The 14,966-nt window shown below is 47.5% G+C and overlaps 1 protein-coding gene across 1 annotated transcript; it reads left to right on the top strand.

Annotated features, from left to right (window-relative positions):
- The first annotated feature begins 1,782 nt into the window (after window positions 1-1,782).
- Window positions 1,783-14,966, top strand: LOC120308988 (carboxypeptidase A1-like). Its single transcript, XM_039345743.1, has 11 exons — window positions 1,783-1,929; window positions 4,048-4,129; window positions 5,917-6,051; window positions 6,963-7,064; window positions 7,202-7,303; window positions 8,347-8,448; window positions 9,347-9,457; window positions 9,566-9,656; window positions 12,224-12,423; window positions 12,670-12,754; window positions 14,457-14,966. Exons 1-11 carry the CDS (start codon window positions 1,865-1,867, stop codon window positions 14,642-14,644), a joined length of 1,263 nt encoding a protein of 420 aa, XP_039201677.1. The 5' UTR covers window positions 1,783-1,864; the 3' UTR covers window positions 14,645-14,966.

Raw genomic sequence — 14,966 nt, forward strand, 5'->3', positions numbered from 1 at the left:
GAAAAAAAGAGGAAGAGAGAGAAAGTAAAAGACAGGATGAGAAAGAGAGAAAAAAAGAAAAAGAGAAAGAAAAGAGAGAAAAAGATAGAGAGAGAGAAAGGGAAGGAGAAAGAGAAAGACCGAAAGTGAGAAAGATATATAGATTATAGAAATATAATCTATATATATATATATTATAGATATATAGATTTCTTCTTCCCATATGTGGGCCGACCGGGTGCATCGTAAAAAAAACACTTAAGACACACATACATACACACACACACACACACATATTCAGAGCATCTGTTCATGTCACAGGTGTGAATTTTCCTCTGGGGAGGGGAATCAAACTGTTAACCATTAACCAACCTGACGTGGTTGGAAAATCTTCCGTTGCACCAGAGGGAGTTTTCTCACCGTTAATCCGGGCTGTTTTTAAACCGAGAGACCTTGGAAGTTTCAGCAACGGATCAACATTGCCTTGCAAGGCTTCAGAGCCAGGTTTTCTCAACCCCAGCCATTTTAAAATGTGCGGACTACCACTCCCAGAATTCCCCAGCCCTATTTTGCAAGGGGTGGACTTCAACTCTCAGAATTCCCCAGGGTTTAAGAGCGTACCCACCATCTCTGGATAGGACCAGTAGACCTTAGGGAAAAGTGATCCTACGGATAACCTGGTCTTGTGCCAAGGGAGGGCTTTAAAAGTGAGGACTAGCCCCTTGAATTGCAGAGGGAGGGAGCCTGTGCAGCTTGTACAACAGCGGTGTTAGATGGAAAACCTCCTAAGAGCAAATAAATCTAATAAACAAACAAACTTAGGAACAGGCTGGCTGAGGAATTCTGGGAGCTGAAGTCCACAAGTCATCAAAGGGCCAAGTTTGAAGACCTGTCTTAAATCTAACAAACAAAATGGAGTCTGGCTGAGGAATTCTGGGAGTTGAGGTCCACAAGTCATCAAAGGGCCAAGTCTGAAGACCTCTGTCTGAAATCTAACAAACAAAATGGAGGCTGGCTGAGGAATTCTGGGAATTGAAGTCCACAAGTCATAAAAGAGGGCCAAGTTTGAAGACCACTGTGCGAAATCTAACAAACAAAATGGAGGCTGGCTGAGGAATTCTGGGAATTGAAGTCCACAAGTCATCAAAGGGCCAAGTTTGCAGACCCCTGTCTTAAATCTAACAAACAAAATGGAGGCTGGCTGAGGAATTCTGGGAGTTGAAGTCCACAAGTCATAAAAGAGGGCCAAGTTTGAAGACCCCTGTCTAAAATCTAACAAACAAAATGGAGGCTGGCTGAGGAATTCTGGGAAGTCCACAAGTCATCAAAGGGCCAAGTTTGAAGACCCCTGTCTTAAATCTAACCAACAAAATGGAGGCTGGTTGAGGAATTCTGGGAGTTGAAGTCCACAAGTCATAAAAGAGGGCCAAGTTTGAAGACCCCTGTCTTAAATCTAACAAACAAAAGGGAGTCTGGCTGAGGAATTCTGGGAATTGAAGTCCACAAGTCATCCAAGGGCCAAGTTTGAAGACCCCTGACCTATACGATAATGCTGGGTTTGTGCTTGCAAGAAATCCATCCTTGTCACAGTTTTGGGCAGAAGACACACACACACACACGCACACACACACACAGAGCAGACCCCTCGCTCTCCCTCCCATCAAGACAGCTGGCGTGTTCCCCAAACACCTGCCAGGTGAAATTGTAGGTGTGTGTGTGTGTGTATGTGTGTTTGTGTGTCTTTCCCAACAGAGCCGTGAGACAGCGGACAGCCGGCTGGGGCGTCCTCGGTTGAGGTTCAAGGCAACGTGCTGCCCGTTTAGGAGGGCGTATAAAAAGGCGATGGAAGAAAAGAGGGTCCCATTTGGTGCCCCGTTCGGTGACAATGAGGGTCCTGGTGGTCTTGGCGACTTGGGTGGCTGCGGCGTTGGCCATTGACACCTTCGTGGGGTAGGTAAAGACGGGTGTTTGGTAGAAAAAGGGCACGGCGGTCGGGTGTTTACCTGGTGCCATTTTTGGATTTTTTTTAACTACATCAGTGGCTGGAGAATTTTACAATTTGGGGGGGGGTTCCCTTACCAACCTCTAAGCAGAACCCCAACCAAGATGATGAGGGGACTGGAGGCTAAAACATAAAAAAAAAAGGTTGCTGGAATTGGTCCTGTCTAGTTTAATAAAGAGAAGGACGATAGCAGTCTTCCATTATTTAAGGGGCTGTCAGAAAGAAGTGAGGGGGGGGGTCAACCTATTCCCCAAAGCCCCCCCCAAGGCTGGAGAAGCAATAAGGAACCGTCTGACCGTCAAGTCAGGCTGGGAAGGGCTCTCCCCCAAGCTTTAACAATGCTGTGATTGAAGAAGAGATCCCATGGGGTGCTCCTGTCTACAGCCTACTGCCTTTAATCTTTTAGCCTTTTTAATTTATTTTATTTATTTATTTTATTTATTTATGAGACTTATATACCGCTTTAAGTGCAAGCACTCTCTAAGCGGTGTACACCAGTAAGCATTGTATATATATATATTTACATTGCCCCCAACAATCTGGGTCCTCATTTTACCTACCCCGGAAGGATGGAAGGCTGAATCAACCTTGAGCCGGTGAGATTTGAACCGCTGACCTGCTGAACACAGTCAGCTAAAGTGGCCTGCAGTACTGCACTCTAACTGCTGCGCCACCTCGGCTCTTTTGTATTTGTATTTTGTATTTGTAATTGTTTTGTATTATCTGTTTATGAGGCTGTAATCTGTCTGTGCTGGCGGGGGAATTCTGGGAGTTGAAGTCCACGCTGCCGAGGTTGAGAAACTTTGCTTTAGACAGTATATACCAGGGGTCTTTCAACTTGGCCCTTTTATGACTTGTGGACTTCAACGCCCAGAATTCCTCAGCCAGCTATGCTGGCTGAGGAATTCTGGGCGTTGAAGTCCACAAGTCATAAAAGGGCTAAGTTTGAAGACTCCTGGTGATGCAAAAAGCACTCTAGCGGCACCTAATGTCGGTGAGCAAGCATTACAACATCACCTGGACAACCATTTGTCTGAAATGGTCTGAGGCAGGGGTCTGCACCCTTGACAACTTTTAAGGCTTGTGGACTTCAGCTCCCAAAATTCCTCAGCCAGCAACCTTGACAACTTTACGACTTGTGGACTTCAGCTCCCAGAATTCCTCAGTCAGCTATGATGGCTGAGGAATTCTGGGAGCTGAAGTCCACAAGTCTTAGAAGTTGTTACGGTTGCAGACCCCTGGTCTGGGGTTTCCTGCCTGAGCAGGGGGTTGGACTAGAAGACCTCCAAGGTCCCTTCCAACTCTGTCATTCTATTATTCTAGTCTACTTGGGCGAGAAAAATAGGGGAAAATTCAAAAATAGCTCCTAGGCCAGTGGTTCTCAACCTGTGGGTCGGGACCCCATTTGGGGTCGAACGACCATTTCACGGGGGTCTCCAAACAACGCAGTCCGCCATTTTTTTCCCCCTTTTCCTTAGCTGTGCTACTCCCTTTTATTCTATTGGCTTTTGAAAGCCAATAGAATAACTCTCTTGAATAGAGTCTAATTCTATTGGCTTTCAAAAGCCAATAGGAATTGTCCAGGCTGTCTCTGCCCTGCTGAGCCCGCCAAAAGTCCCATTCTGCAAACGGGGCTGCACCAGTTGAGTAGTCCTCGACTTACGACTGGTTGAGTAGTCCTCGACTTACGACCGGTTGGGGGTCATGGTATTAAAAAGGTTGAGAACCACTGTCCTAGGCACATGTGCCGGAAGGTGCCCTGCTTTGAGTAATGCACTCCTAGCTTCTCAGGGGCTGCTTTACTATCCCCCCAGTTCCTAGCTCTTGGGCCCAGCCAGCCATTGCAGGGACACCCCCCCACACACTCTTCCCATCCCTCTGTATCTGCTTTTACCTGTTTTGAAAGTTCTGTTTTTTGGGGGGCGGGCGGGCTTCTGTTTCTGTCACCCCACACACACTAGGGGAGGCTGATATGGGGACATGTCACCCAAACCATTTGCAGGTGACCACATGACCTTTTCCTAACTAATGTAAAGACACCCCCAACCCACTCCCTGTCTCTGCAGGCATCAGGTGCTGAGAATCACAGCCACTGATGAAGCCCAGGTGGAGAAGTTGAAGGAGCTGGAAGCTTCGGAGAATCTTCAGGTATGGTTAAACAAGAACCTTGCGTAGGATCAGGACTATGGGTTCCTGGCCTGAATAATGAAGTTATTCAGCCATGGAGATCCTCCAGGTTGGATGCTTTTTCAGGAGGCAGGTGGACTTTCTTGCTTTTCCTCTGAAGACATTTCGCTTCTCATTTCGGAAGCTTCTTCGGCTCTGAGTGGATGGTGGGGAAATGGACGGATTTATACTCCTTTGCAGAAAGCTGGTCATTTGCAGTCTTTTAGAGGGTCGTTGAGGCCACCTGGAGGTTTATCTATGTCCTCGGGGTCACTTGAGTGGTGCAAATGGGCGTGGAGCCTTTTTGGAACTGCTGAAAGGGCTGGAACACCCATTTGTACCACTCAGCTGACCCCGAGGACACAGACAAACCTCCAGGTGGCCTCAGCGACTCTCTAAAAGACTGCAAATGACCAGCTGTCTGCAAGGAGTATAAATCCATCCATTTCCCCACCATCCGGTCAGAGCTGAAGAAGCTTCTTGGATGAGAAGGGAAATGTCTTCAAAGAAAAACAAGGAAGTCATTGAGGCCACTTGGAAGTTTGTCTGCGTCCTCAAGGTCACCTGAGTGGTGCAAACGGGTGTGGATTGAACCGCCCTCTCTCGACAAAGTGGGAGGAATAAGACATCATCTATCTCCTGTCTACAACACGGTCCGTTCCGCAGTTCCAAGAAGGCTCCACACCCATTTGCCCCACTCAGGTGATCTCGAGAAGTAACAGGTAGGACATCGTTAAATAGTGACCCAACCTAGAAATAAAGAGGAATTTCCCGACAGTGAGAACGATTGGCGAAAGTAAAGCTGTGCACGCTTCATCCCTGGAGGTTTTTAAAAACAGACTAGGCAACCATTTGTGCAAGATGGTGTCCTACCTGGAGCAGGGCTTGGGCTTAAAGAGCCCCCCAACCTTTCCAGGTTGGCAGCCTGCAGCGGGGGGAAAGAGGGGATGGTTTTATGGGAGGGGCAGGCATGTGAGCAACTGTTGCTCGCACGAGTGAAGTTGAGAGCACTGACGACGCTCACACGAGTGAGGCCCCGAGTGCCTGCGAGAATGAAGCGTGTAGTGTCTGTAATGCTCACGCCAGTGGTTCTCAACCTTTTTAATGCCGCGACCCCCAACCGGTTGTAAGTCGAGGACTACTCAACAGGTTGTAAGTCAAGGACTACTCAACTGGTGCAGCACCGTTTGCAGAATGGGACTTTTGGCGGGCTCAGCAGGGCAGAGACAGCCTGGACAATTCCTATTGCCTTTGGAAAGCCAATAGAATTAGACTCTATTCAAGAGAGTCTCTTCTATTGGCTTTCGAAAGCCAATAGAAGAAAAGGGAGTAGCACAGCTAAGGAAAAGGGGGAAAAAAATAGCGGACTGCGTTGTTTGGTGACCCCCGTGAAATGGTCGTTCGACCCCAAATGGGATCCCGACTCATAGGTTGAGAACCACTGGCTCACGCGAATAGGGCCATGAGCCTCTGTGACACACACGTGCACACCAGCCAGTCACTCGTGCAGCCTGGTTGGGAATAGGCTGTGGACCGGTAGTGGGCTGTGACTCATAGGTTGTGGACCTCTGGAGTAGAAGGCCTTCTAGATCCCTTCTTGTGGACCCCCGGACTAGGCTTTCTAGGTCCCTTCCAGCCCTTGGATTCTACGTTCTATGAGTAACCGGCTGCTAGCAGAGCCGTTCCTATGTTGGTCAGTTATGTAGGCTGTGTTTCCAAAGTTCATATATGTCAACAATCGTCTATGTTCTCCTGATTTCTATGGCCAGCTGGATTTCTGGCGAGCACCAGCTCATCCCGATCTCCCCGTAGATGTGCGTGTGCCCTTCCCCAGCCTTCAAGGGGTCAAGGTCTTCCTGGAGACCAATGGCATCGCATACTCCATCATGATCAACAACGTTCAGGTAAGTGCTCTGACCACGCGAGAAAATAAGTAGGTAGGCGTGTTGATCTTGGAAAGAACCTCCGTTGCGATCCCAGAGGTCTGAAATCAGAACCAGCGAACTGTGGAGGAGACCATATTGAAATGTAATTCTAAGGGGCTGCCACAAAAAAGAGGGGGGGGGGGTGTCAAAGCAACCTGAAGACAGAAGAACTAGTAACGGAAGATAATCAAGGAGAGACCCAACCTAGAACTAAGGAGAAATTTCCCATCAGTGAAAACCATCAGTGGAAGAGAAGTTATGGACGCTCCATCACTGGATGCTTTCAAGAAGAGATTGGGTAGCCATTTGTCTCAAATGGTACAGGGGGTTGGACTAGAAGACCTCTCAGGTCCCATCCAACTCTGTCATTCTGTATGTTTTAGGCTCATCACAAAAAATGTAGTATAGGAGGTTGACCCTATCCCAGGGGTAGACAACCTTGGCTCTTTTATGACTCGTGGACTTCAACTCCCAGAATTCCTGAGCCAGCACAGGTGGCTCAGGAATTCTGGGAGTTGAAGTCCACGAGTCATAAAAGAGCCAAGGTTGTCTACCCCTGCGGGCCTATCCCAACGTTGAAACCTGGGATAAGAAGATGTCCTTCCGTAGCTCATCAGATGTGTTTCAGTCAATGTTATGGATGGAAACAGTAGTTTGGAAGAGATTCTAGGCCATTCTTCCATCAGATGAGTTGGCCAACATGGTTTGGGGTTGATGTTCCTTAAATTCCTGCACGGAATTTAGATCGACGGGAGAACGGATCTGATCCAGGCTCGATTGCACAGTAGCCCAGAAGGATGGAGTGAAATGACGTACGAGTGGAAAACGCGGAGGAAATATAAACTTTCTGCTCAGCTGACCTTTGTGACTGTCCTTGTTGTCCTTTTCAGAAACTGATTGATGAGGAGAGGCGTCACATGATGCACCAACGTCAACTCCAAGAATTGTCACTCACAAATTTTAACTTTGCTGCTTACCACGACTTGGATACAGTAAGTACAATTAAGGCACGGTGGAGGTCTTCACCCGTTTCGCGATTCCAAATCGTTGAATTCAGTAGTGGAGAAGACTTCCAGAAGACAACTCATCAATATAGACACCATTTTGGCACCTTCTCTTTGCTTGCTAGATCTATAACTTCATGGACCTCTTGGTGCGTACGAAACCCCTCCTGGTCAGCAAAATTGAGATTGGCCAGACAACAGAAGGACGCCCAATCTATGTCTTGAAGGTCAGTCTTCCTTTGGATGGTCGTTTTGGAGGGTGGTGGACTTCTGGATGGGGGAAAAAGTTGCTGTGTCTTTTCAACGTGGTTAACTAAGTCCCAAGAGACGAGAACATTTTGTAGCTCAGGGTTGAACTATGGAGTTCTTGTTGCTCTCTGAACTTGGTGATTTTCTTGAAGACGTTTCATGATCCATCTTCAGAACGTTCTCTGTGAACGCTATAAACAGAGAGCAAGCCCCCTCCCTTCCAGCATTGATCACCTTACCTAGTTGGGTCATGAAACGTCTGCAAGAAAACTACCATGCTCAGAGAGCACCAAGGACCCCACAGTGTTGTTCTACTTCTTCCTTCTTTCCTTTCTTCTTTATTTTTCCTCCTCCTCCTCCTCCTCCTCCTCCTCCTCCTCCTCCACTTCTTCTTCCTCTTCCTCTTCCTCTTCCTCTTCCTCTTCCTCTTCCTCTTCCTCTTCTTCTTCTTCTTCTTCTTCTTCTTCTTCTTCTTCTTCTTCTTCTTCTTCTTCTTCTTCTTCTTTTCTCCTCCTCCCCCAGCTGGAGACCCACCAGATGTCCTGGGCAGCCACTCCCAGAATTCCCAGCTTCCAACCTTCTGCTTGGAATGCTGGGAATAGCAGTGCAATCCGGTAGGAGGACACCGGATTGGGAAGGTCTAGTGCAGGGGTAGGCCACCTTGGCTCTTTTATGACTCGTGGACTTCAACTCCCAGAATTCCTGAGCCAGCCTGGCTCAGCTTGGAAACCTCTCCCTTTCCCCTCAGCGTGGCTGGCTCAGGAATTCTGGGAGTTGAAGTCCACGAGTCATAAAAGAGCCAAGGTTGCCTACCCCTGGATTAGACCTTCCCAATCCGGTGTCCTCCCACCGAATTGCACTGTTATTCCCAGCATTCCAAGCAGAAGGTTGGAAGCTGGGAATTCTGGGAGTGGCTGCCCAGGATATCTGGTGGATCTCCAGCTGGAAAGATGTTGAGGAATTTGGAAGCCAAGATGGCTGCTCGGATTGAAGGCCTCTGTTTGTTCTTTGCTTTGCACAGTTTAGCACCGGGGGAACCAACCGGCCAGCAATCTGGATTGACACCGGCATCCATTCCCGCGAGTGGGTCACTCAAGCCAGCGGAGTCTGGTTTGCCAACAAGGTAACAGCTGCAAACATTCTGTGAACGGAGAAAGCTAAACCATCATATCTTGGTTAGATCAGGGTTTCTCAAGCTTGGCAGCTTGACGATGCTCCAATTGTACTACAGGTAGTCCTCGACTTATAGCAGCTCGTTTAGCGACTGCTCCAAGTTGCAACGGCACTGAAAAAAACTGATTTATGACCATTTTTCACACTTACGACCACTGCAGTCCTGGAATCAAAATTCAGACACTCGTATTTATGAGTGTCCCGAGATCGTGTGATCACCTCTGGTGACTTTCTGATTAGCAAAGTCAAATGAAAAGCCAGTTTACTCATTTAACAGCTTCAGTGATTTGTTTAAGGACCGTGGCAGGAAAGGTCGTAAAATGGAGCAAAATTCAATAAAGGTCTTGCTTAGCCACAGAAATCTTGTTTTTTCCCTAGAGATTCCGTAATTTCCCCCAAAGTCAGGAAAAATGGGGGAATGCCTGGCCTATCTGCCCCCCCCACTTCATGATCGTCCCACTCCTGTCCCCCACTTAATCCTAAAAGAAAAAAATCAAAAGACGTTGCCAATCTGATATTTTCTAGATTTTTTTTTCTACCTCAGCTCCTAAAACAAGTTGGCTCGTGAAGGATGTCCCGTAATAGTGATCCAATAAATCAAGGGTCCCCAATCCCGGGTCTGTGGCCCAGCACCGGTCCGTGGCATGCCATGAACCAGTTCACGCAAACAAACGAAACCATATCCGCGGGATGCAGGCGACACGTGAAACCACATCCCTTCCGGTCCACGGAAAAACCTCTTTCCGCAGAACCGGTTCCTGGTGCCCCAAAGATTGGGGGCCACTGCCCTAAAAGCACCGTTAAGGCACATCTGTGGTTGCCACTGAAGCCATTCCGATCCTCTTTAGATCTTTGAAGACCACGGAAAGGATCCTTCCTTGACGTCCATCCTGAACCAGTTCGACATCTTCTTGGAGATCGTCACCAATCCAGATGGCTACTTCTTCACCCACACCAAGGTACCTCTCCGTGGTGGGGACGTCGGTGGCAAAGGTGAGGTGCACCGTGCCATGTTTTTAGCGTCAGGCTCCTTCTGACGTTCGTTGATGGGCCTTCCTGATTCGCAGAACCGGATGTGGCGCAAGACCAGGTCGAAGAGAGAGGGGTCATCTTGCATCGGAGTCGACCCCAACCGGAATTGGGCGGCAGGCTTCGGAGGTAAAACGTTCGGAGACTTCCTCTTTCCAAAGTTGGAGATGACCGTTTGAAACCGGGCAGGACAGCTCCATGGGAAGAGAGAGCCAGTGTCAGGGGCAAGAACCAGGAACCAGGATAGGGTTCAAAAGGGCTACAGGTAGTCCTCGACTTACCACCTCTGCTTAGTGGCCGTTCAACTTTATAACGGCCCTGGAAAAAGTGACTGGTGACTATTTTTCCCACTTCTGACCGTTGCAGCATCCCTGTGGTCACATTTTTTAAAATTTTTTATTTATGAGACTTATATACCGCTTTAAGTGCAAGCACTCTCTAAGCGGTGTACACCAGTAAGCAATGTATATATATATTTACATTGCCCCCAACAATCTGGGTCCTCATTTTACCTACCCCGGAAGGATGGAAGGCTGAGTCAACCTTGAGCCGGTGAGATTTGAACCGCTGACCTGCTGAACACAGTCGGCTAAAGTGGCCGGCAGTACTGCACTCTAACTGCTGCGCCACCTCGGCTCATATGATGATCCAAACTTAGACTCTTGGCAACCGGCATGTACTTATGACGGTTGCAGATCGTCAAGCGAATTTTGCCCCATTTTGCGAGCTTTCTGAAGTGAATCACCGCAGTGAAGTTAGTCACTCGGCTGTTAGTGAATCTGGGTTCCCCATTGACTTGGCTTGTCGGAATGTCGCAAAAAAGGGGGTCACCTGGCCCCCGGGACATTGCAAACCGTCGTAAGTACGAGTCAGTTGCCAAGCGTCCGAATTTTGGTCCTGTGACCTTGGGGAACGCTGCTGTGAAACGCTGCTGTTGTAACTTCAAACGGTCACTAAATGAACTGTTGTAAATTGAGGACTGCCTGTGTAAGCCAGCAATGTGATGTAGCTGCAAAAAAAAAAAAAAGGCAAAATACATCTTTAAGCTGCATTAGGCAAAATAGGACTGGAGAGCCATTTGTCTGAAATGGTATAAGATTTCCTGCCTGAGCAGGGGGTTGGACTAGATGACCTCCAAGGTCCCTTCCGACTTTATTATTATTGTTGTTGTTGTTATTATTATTATTCTTCCCGGGAAATAATAATTTCCGTTCTATTACGCTTTGTCGAAGCGCCCGGTGAATCCCACGTCCACATCTGGGATCAAAATGTTATGCCAAATTCAGAGAAATTAAAACAGGTTCAAAAAAGGTTAGTGAGAATGAGTTGTGGGCTAGTTCCTGGTTAAAAAAACACCTGTGGGAAAGACTGGACTGGCTTTACAACCATGATGTTGGCTTAATGACGGCCACAGTAATGTTCCAAAATCGGAACGGGCACATGGGTGTGTTGATTTACAATCACCACGGAAATTTCCGGGGCCACGACAGTCCTACAACAGGTCGAGGACTATCTGTCCCACCTTCAAGTCTCCAGACATGGGCCATGTAGTCCTTGACTTACAACCATTCATTTAGTGCAGGGATAGGCAACCTCGGATCTTTTATGACTGGTGGACTTCATCTCCCAGAATTCCTGAGCCAGCCAGGCTGAGGGGAAAGGGAGAGGTTTCCAAGCTGAGCCATGCTGGCTCAGGAATTCTGGGAGTTGAAGTCCACCAGTCATAAAAGAGCCAAGGTTGCCTACCCCTGGTCTAGGAGGCTCATCGCTTAGAACAGGAGGACTTAGGACAGGGGTAGGCAACCTGGGCTCTTTTATGACTTGTGGACTTCAACTCCCAGAATTCCTGAGCCAGCCATGCTGAGGGGAAAGGGAGAGGTTTCCAAGCTGACCCATGCCGGCTCAGGAATTCTGGGAGTTGAAGTCCAAGAGTCATGAGGAGGCCATAGTTCCCTCATGCTGGCTCAGGAATTCTGGGAGTTGAAGTCCACAAGTCATGAGGGGGCCATAATTCCCTCATGCTGGCTCAGGAATTCTGGGAGTTGAAGTCCACAAGTCATGAGGGGGCCATAGTTCCCCCATGCTGGCTCAGGAATTCTGGGACTTGAAGTCCACGAGTAATGAGGGGGCCATAGTTCCCCCATGCTGGCTCAGGAATTCTGGGACTTGAAGTCCACGAGTAATGAGGGGGCCATAGTTCCCCCATGCTGGCTCAGGAATTCTGGGAGTTGAAGTCCACGAGTCATAAAGGGGCCAAAGTTCCCCCATGCTGGCTCAGGAATTCTGGGAGTTGAAGTCCACGAGTCATAAAAGAGCCAAGGTTGCCTATCCCTGATTTAGTGACTGTTCAAAGTTATTACCGCAATGGAAAAAGGGACTTATGACCGTTTTTCATACAGCAGCATCCCTGCGGTCACGTGATCAAAATTCAGACTCTAAATTTCGACTCATATTTATGACGGTCGCAGCGTCCCAGGGTCACGTGATCCCCTTTTTGCGACCTTCCGGGAAGCAAAGTCCATGGGAGGCAAGAAGCCTAACAACGGTGTTACTAACCTAACAAACTGCAGGGATTCGCTTAACATCTCTGGCAAGAAAGGTCATAAAATGGAGCGAATTTTGACACTTCACCACTGTCTCGCACAGCAACAGAAATTTTGGGTTGTAAATCGAGGCCTCTGGCTGGTCTTTTGCAGGAGCTGGCGCCAGTGGGAACCCGTGCTCGGAAACCTACCGTGGACCTTACGCGGAGTCCGAACCGGAGGTGAAAGCCATTGTGGATTTCGTACGGCAACACGGCAACATCAAGGCTTTCATCTCCATCCACAGCTACTCCCAGCTCCTCCTCTATCCTTACGGTTACACCAAGGAGAAAGCTGCCGACCACCTGGAGCTGGTAAGTCGCCTGAGAAGCACCCTCCCAAAATTCATATACATAATTCTATTCAAAAGATTAAAATATATAAGTCACTTTTTTCAGGGCTAACTTCGAATGCTTGGACAACCCAACCGGTTGGGGATAATAATAATAATGATGATGATTATTTATTCCCAAGTCGTCTTCTGCTGACCCCTAACTAAAGCCAAAACCTTCTAAATTTCTCCTGGTCCTCTCCTCCCCCATCCCGGTGTCCCTTCCCAGGACGCCCTGGCAAAGAAGGCCGTGACCGCGCTGGAATCTCTCCACGGAACCAAGTACAGATACGGCAGCATCATCACCACAATCTGTAAGTCCCACTGACGGGAAGGCAGAGGCCGTTGGCCATCCGAGAGGGGAAGGGGTGGCGGGGAGTTCCTAGGATGAGGAGCATTCGTTTAGGGACCGCTCGAAGTGACGGTGGCACTGGAAAAAGGGACTTAGGACCATTTCTCACACTTAGGACCGTTCCAGCATCCCCCGTGGTCACAGGGTCAAAATTCAAGACACTTGTCAACTGACTCGTCTGTCAGAAATGGTGGAGGGTCCCTTGCTTGGACCTCCAAGGTCTATTCTATTCTATTCTATTCTATTCTATTCTATTCTATTCTATTCTATTCTATTCTATTCTATTCTATTCTATTCTAGTCTATTCTATTCTATTCTATTCTATTCTATTCTATTCTATTCTATTCTATTCTATTCTATTCTATTCTATTCTATTCTATTCTATTCTATTCTATTATTATTCTTCTATTCTATTCTATTCTATTCTATTCTATTCTATTCTATTCTATTCTATTCTATTCTATTCCCTATTCTATTCTATTCTATTCTATTCTATTCTATTCTATTCTATTCTATTCTATTCTATTCTATTCTATTCTATTCTATTCTATTCTATTCTATTCTATTCTATTCTATTCCTATCTATTCTATTCTATTCTATTCTATTCTATTCTATTCTATTCTATTCTATTCTATTCTATTCTATTCTATTCTATTCTATTCTATTCCCTATTTTCTATTCTATTCTATTCTATTCTATTCCCTATTTTCTATTCTATTCTATTCTATTCTATTCTATTCTATTCTATTCTATTCTATTCTATTCTATTCTATTCTATTCTATTCCCTATTTTCTATTCTATTCTATTCTATTCTATTCCCTATTTTCTATTCTATTCTATTCTATTCTATTCTGTTCTGTTCTGTTCTGTTCTGTTCCGTTCCATTCCATTCCATTCTTTATGATAGTTGCAGTGCCTGGTGTCATGTGATGGGGATGATCTTGGTGGTTCCTTGATTGGATTGGGAATCGGATGTCTGGGGTCTGTGGTGCTCTCTGAGCTTGGGGGCTTTCTTCCAGATGTTTCATGACCTAACTAGATAACATCATCAGTGCAGTGCTACAAGGGAGTGGGGTTTATGGAGAGGAGGAAAAGAAGAAAGGAAAGGAAAGGAAAGGAAAGGAAGAAAGAAAGAAAGGAAAGGAAAGAAAGAAAGGAAAGGAGGGAGGGAGGGAAGGAAGGGAAAGCAAAGAAAGGAAGGAAGGGAAGGAAGGAAAGAAAGAAAGAAAGGAAAGGAAGGAAGGACAGGAGGGAGGGAAGGAAGGGAAAGCAAAGAAAGGAAGGAAGGGAAGGAAGGAAAGGAAGGGAAGGAAGGAAAGGAGGGAGGGAAGGAAGAAAGGAAAGGAAGAACAACTGTGAGCTTTTTGGTGCTGCGTTTGGTTGCAGACGTTTCACTACCTAACTAGGTAACACCATCAGTGTTAGAAGGGAGAGGGGGTGACGGAGAGGAGGAGGAGACCATGGAGTCCATCGTGCTCTCTGAGCTTGACTGCTTTCTTGCAGACCTTTCATGACCCAGCTAGGTAACATCCTCAGTGCTCGAACGGAGAGAGGGGCCATGGCTGCTTTCGTTCTGCACGTCTTTTCTAAGGGTAGACGAGAGCAGAGACGCTTTTCACGAGCTCGTCTTCTTTTGCACCCCCCCCCCTTTCCCGGCTCTAGACCAAGCAAGTGGAGGCACCGTTGACTGGACCTACGACCAGGGCATTAAATATTCCTACACCTTTGAGCTGAGAGACAAGGGCAGACACGGGTTCCTGCTCCCGGCGAACCAGATCATTCCCACGGCAGAGGAGACCTGGCTCGCCCTGATGGTCATCATGGAGCACACGCGGGACCACCCTTACTAAGCTGGAGGGGCCGGGCTCAGGGCGACGGCCTGGCCCTCCGCCCACATCTGCCTTCTGATTCTGCGCCTGATTCTGATGAATAATCCCCCTGCATGTAATCTGCTCCTGCTGCAATTCTGCTGCTTAGCTGTAGGAGGCGGTGTTGGAGAACCTGGGGGAGGTGGTGGAGTCAAAAGAGGAACCAGCTTGGCATCTCTAGATAGTCGCAGGCGAATTTAATCGAATGTCCCTTGAATTCCACTGACTTTTATCTAACTCCTAACAGGTGCTGACAGAGTGACAAGATTGTTTTCAGCAATAAAGCAGTTTAATTGGACTGTCA

This window comes from Crotalus tigris, unplaced genomic scaffold (genome assembly GCF_016545835.1).
Source record: "Crotalus tigris isolate CLP2741 ecotype Arizona unplaced genomic scaffold, ASM1654583v1 scf7180000017975.10810073628:1450386, whole genome shotgun sequence".
Lineage (NCBI taxonomy): Eukaryota > Metazoa > Chordata > Lepidosauria > Squamata > Viperidae > Crotalus > Crotalus tigris.